General features: G+C 39.1%; 1 protein-coding gene across 1 annotated transcript in view; it reads right to left on the bottom strand.

Annotated features, from left to right (window-relative positions):
• The window catches only part of arrdc3b (arrestin domain containing 3b), a 16436-nt gene that overhangs the window by 4322 nt on the left and 7114 nt on the right, over positions 1 to 5000 (bottom strand). Inside the window, exons 4-5 of the mRNA XM_053339845.1 lie at positions 3454 to 3556; positions 3075 to 3331 (exon numbers count right to left, since the gene is read on the bottom strand). Of these exons, the coding sequence (XP_053195820.1) occupies positions 3075 to 3331; positions 3454 to 3556 (360 nt within the window). The remainder of the gene's footprint in view (positions 1 to 3074; positions 3332 to 3453; positions 3557 to 5000) is intronic.

Genomic DNA, 5000 nt, shown 5'->3' with positions numbered 1-5000 from the left:
AGAAAGAAGGACAGAAGGAAAGGACGGAAGGGGAGGAAGGAAGGAGGGAAAGACTGAAGGCCAGAAGGAAGGGAAGGAAAGAAAAGAAGGACAGAAGGAAGGGAAGGAAAGAAAAGAAGGACTGAAGGAAAGAAGGACGGTAGGAAGAAGGAAGGAAAGGGGAGTAAGGAAGGAGGAAAGGAAAGAAGGCCAGAAGGAAGGAAAGGAAAGGAAAGGAAAGAAGGCCAGAAGGAAGGAAAGGAAAGGAAAGAAGGGCAGAAGGAAGAAAGGAAAGTAAAGAAGGAAGGAGGGAAGGAAAGAAGGCCAGAAGGAAGGGAAGGAAAGGAAGGAGGGAAGGAAAGAACAGTCAAAACAGACGGGGTCAATTTGACACAAAGGTTAAAAAACAAGAAAGAAAGAAACGAAAGAAAGAAAGAGAGAGAGAACATTTGGCAAACATTAGCAGAGGGAGCCAGTTCTACCTGTCTCCGTATCAGCCAGATTAAACGTTCTGATACACGCTCGAGTTAAAGCACATAAAACAACCCGTCACCTGTTCACGCATCGCCTGCAAGGAGACGGCACGGAGACACTTTGTGCTTTACGCAACTTCCTGCATTCCTGTGTGAGCAAACCTGAACCTGAACCTGAAGCTGGAGCTGGCTGTTACTGAATGTACCGATAATATCACAGTCTGGCTCCGAACCTCAACCTGCTACAGTAATCATTAATATCACAGTCTGGCTCCAAACCTCAACCTGCTACAGTCTGGCTCCAAACCTCAACCTGCCCAGTAATCATTAATATCACAGTCTGGCTCCAAACCTCAACCTGCCCAGTAATCATTAATATCACAGTCTGGCTCCAAACCTCAACCTGCTCAGTAATCATTAATATCACCGTCTGGCTCCAAACCTCAACCTGCTCAGTAATCATAATATCACCGTCTGGCTCCAAACCTCAACCTGCCCAGTAATCATTAATATCATTCTGACTCCAAACCTCAACCTGCTACAGTCTGGCTCCAAACCTCAACCTACCCAGTAATCATTAATATCACAGTCTGGCCCCAACTTCAACCTGCCCAGTAATCATTAATATCACAGTCTGGCCCCAACTTCAACCTGCCCAGTAATCATTAATATCACAGTCTGGCTTCAAACCTCAACCTGCCCAGTAATCATTAATATCACAGTCTGGCTCCAAACCTCAACCTGCTCAGTAATCATTAATATCACAGTCTGGCTCCAAACCTCAACCTGCCCAGTAATCATTAATATCACAGCCTGGCTCCAAACCACAACCTGCTCAGTAATCATTAATATCAGTCTGGCTCCAAACCTCAACCTGCTCAGTAATCATTAATATCACAGTCTGGCTCCAAACCACAACCTGCTCAGTAATAATAATGATAATAATAATAATAATAAAGGAGTGTTTGGTTTGTTTGGTTTGCAGCTGAGGCAGAAAATACAGACGTAAACAGTTCATGCTCAATGACCTTGCTGTTAAAACATGAGAAAGTCTTTATGTGTTCATTATTTTATATGTTTCTGCTTTATTTTATATAATTATACTCATTAATCTAGATATAAAGTTCGTTTTCAGTCATTGCAAGTGTGTTTTTTAGTTGGTTATTAGCATGTTTTAGTGCATTATTAATGTGTATAAGCAAGATATTAGGACTTTTTTGCATTATTAGCTGCTAATAGCAAGTTTTTAGTGTGTTCTTAGCAATTTTATTTGAGTTTTTAAGGCTATTTATACGGTTATAGTTTTTAGTGTATTATTGGCTGGATATTAAAATGTTAGTAGCATGTTTTGGTAGTTTTTTAGCACGTTAGCTTGTTAATAGCAAGTTTTAGCAGTTTTTGTAAATTATTAGTGTGTTATAAGCAAGATATTAGTATGATATCAGGACTTTTTTGTCATTTTAATGCATTATTAGCTGCTAATAACAAGTTTGTAGTGTGTCTATAGCAATTTTATTTGTAGTTTTAGTGAGTTTTTAAGGCTGATTATAGCAAGTTAGCAAGTTATCAGTAGTTTTTCATCACGTTAGCTTGTTATTAGCAAGTTTTAGCAGTTTTAGTGCACTATTAGTGTGTATAAGCAAGATATTAGTAAGCTATTAGGAGTTTTTTGTCATCTTAGTGCATTATAAGCAGCTAATAGCAAGTTTTTAAGGCTGTTATTAGTGTGTTATTAGTTATCAGTAGTTTGTAGTGTATTACTGGCTGGATATTATAACGTTAGTAGCATGTTTTGGTAGTTTTTTAGCATGTTACCTTGTTATTAGCACGTTTTAGTACATTATTAGTGTATTATAAGTAAGATATTAGGACTTTTGTGTCATTTTAGTGCATTATAAACTGCTAATAGCAAGTTTTTAGTGTGTTTTTAGCAATTTTTTTTTTTTATTTATTTTTATTATTTGTAGTTTTAGTGGGTTTTTAAGGCTTAGTGCATTATTAGCTGCTATTAGCAGGTTTCTAGTGTGTTACAAGCTATTTTTAGTTTGTCGTTAGCAAGTTATTTGTAGCTTCAGTGCGTTTTTAGAGCTTTATTAGTTAGTTACATTAGTGTGTTATTACTAGCAAGTTATCAGTAAATGTTTATGTGTAATAATTAGCAGGTTTTTATAACATTATTAGCTGGATATTAGTATCTAAGTAGCAAGAGAGTTTAAGGAATATAAATCATGTGGCTGTTGCTGGTTTATTTGTGGAATAATTCAATCTTCTTTGTTATTAGAGAGTTTTTAAGTGTGTTAACATTAGTATGCAGGTTATTAGTAGCATGTAGTGTGTTATTAACTGGTAATTACAATATTATTAGCTACTTATTATCATGCTTTTTTTCATTTTAGCCTGTAGATTAATGGATGTTAATGAATAAACTGGTAACTCCTGTATAAATGTGTGTAGAACTAATCAAGTTATTCTGATTTGAAGTTTTTGTTTGTTTGAGTCTCTGTAAAAACTGCTGCAGTCTTTTTGTTTTCAGCCTGGTCCTTTATCAGTGTCCCTGGGTCAGATCAGCGGGGGAGGAAGTTATTTTTCTCATTTCACAAAGCAGCTTAAAGTCCGACTCACCACGAGCGCGTACTCCACTCTGATGATGGGGCAGTCCAGGATGGAGGGCGACACGGGGGGGATTTTTAGCAGTTTACCCTCCCAGCTCTGGCTCTTTCCCTGAGGCAGAGGATCGCCCCTCAAATTGGACACCAGCTGCTGGATCTGCTTGCCCTTGCCCTTGGCGAAGAAGGTCTGGGTTTGGTACAGAGCAGCCTTGGGCACCACGACACGGGACGAACAGTTCTCCACCTCGGCGAAGATTTGGATAGACTCGCCTTGGAGAGAGGGAAGAAGAGATCAGCCTGACAGACTGAGAGAGAAGTGGAATAAGTGAAATCTCAGAGGTAGAGGATAAAGAGGAACAGTGAGAGGAAATGAGAGGGAGGCCGTCACTTACCTGGTGTGTAGCCCTTTCGCTCTATCTTGGCACTGAGGGAGATTGGGCCCGACGCACAGAACCAGCAGCACAAGGTTTTCTCCTTTGTACCAGCCTGAGGGGCCTGTTGACACACAATCATTCGTTTCAACTGCTGGCAAAACAAAACCACATTCCTGCTGAGAGTTAGACGAGAAGATTGATACCACACATCATATCTATAGGGTAAATACGATACGGGTAACGTAACTTGGCATAAAGATCGGAAATAGGGGTGAAACAGCTAGCCTAACCCTTTCCGAAAAATACACGTATCAACATCTCGGAAACTCACGGATTAAATCTTTGTATCTTGTTTGTTTAATCTGAACACAAATGTAAGTGTGCTGCTGGGAATATTTCTAGATTTTAAAAAAATGAAACATCTGATAAGAACTCAAACTGTACGAACTGCGAGAAGTTAGTTTAATTTATAAAAAAATAGAGACATTAGTTTGAGATGTGAACTTTTGACGCTGTTGATATACTTTGTTGTATATAACCCTCTATCTATCTATCTATCTATCTATCTATCTATCTATCTATCTATCTATCTATCTATCTATCTATCTATCTATCTATCTATCTATCTATCTATCTATCTATCTATCTATCCACCTATCATCTATCCATCTACTTTCCTTCCCTCCTTCCTTGCTTCTTTCCTCCCTTTTGTCCTTCCTTCCATCATGTCTCCATCATGTCCTTCCTTCCTCCCTCCCTTCCTTCCTTGCTTACTTCCTTAATTACTTACTTACTTCCTTATTCCCTTACTCCCTTCCTTCCTTCCTTACTTACTTATTTCCTTACTCCCTTCCTTCCTTGCTTCTTTCCTTCCTTCCTTCCTTCTATCTATCTATCTATCTATCTATCTATCTATCTATCTATCTATCTATCTACTTTACTTCCCTCCTTCCTTCCTTCTGTCCTTCCTCCCTTTCTTCCTTCCTTCCATCATGCCTCCATCATGTCCTTCCTTCCTCCCTCCCTTCCTTACTTCCTTGCTTACTTCCTAAACTACTTACTTACTTCCTTATTCCCTTACTCCCTTCCTTCCTTCCTCTGTTACTTATTTCCTTACTCCCTTCCTTTCTTCCTTATTTCCTTACTCCCTTCCTTCCTTCTTTTCTTCATTCCTTGCTTCTTTCCTTCCTTCCTTCCTTCTTCTATCTGTCTATCTATCTATCTATCTATCTATCTATCTATCTACTTTCCTTCCCTCCTTCCTTCCTTCTGTCCTTCCTCCCTTTCTTTCTTCCTTCCTTCCATCATGTCTTCTTTTCCTTTCTTCCTTCCTCCCTCCCTCCCTTCCTTACTTCCTTCCTTGCTTACTTCCTTATTCCCGTACTCCCTTCCTTCCTTACTCCCTTCCTTCCTTCCTTCCTTGCTTCTTTCCTTCCTTCATTCCTTCCTTCTATCCATCCATCTACTGTTGTATATTGTTGTATATTTACTGAACAGACATGAGAGAGGAATCTAAAACTCTTTTTTCAGACTCCAAACTAGTGAACTAGTGAAACTCCTCCTTT

The sequence above is a fragment of the Scomber japonicus genome, chromosome 19 (genome assembly GCF_027409825.1).
Source record: "Scomber japonicus isolate fScoJap1 chromosome 19, fScoJap1.pri, whole genome shotgun sequence".
Lineage (NCBI taxonomy): Eukaryota > Metazoa > Chordata > Actinopteri > Scombriformes > Scombridae > Scomber > Scomber japonicus.
Note: the sequence above shows the minus strand (reverse complement) of the source record. Positions and strands in the feature narration are given on the sequence as shown.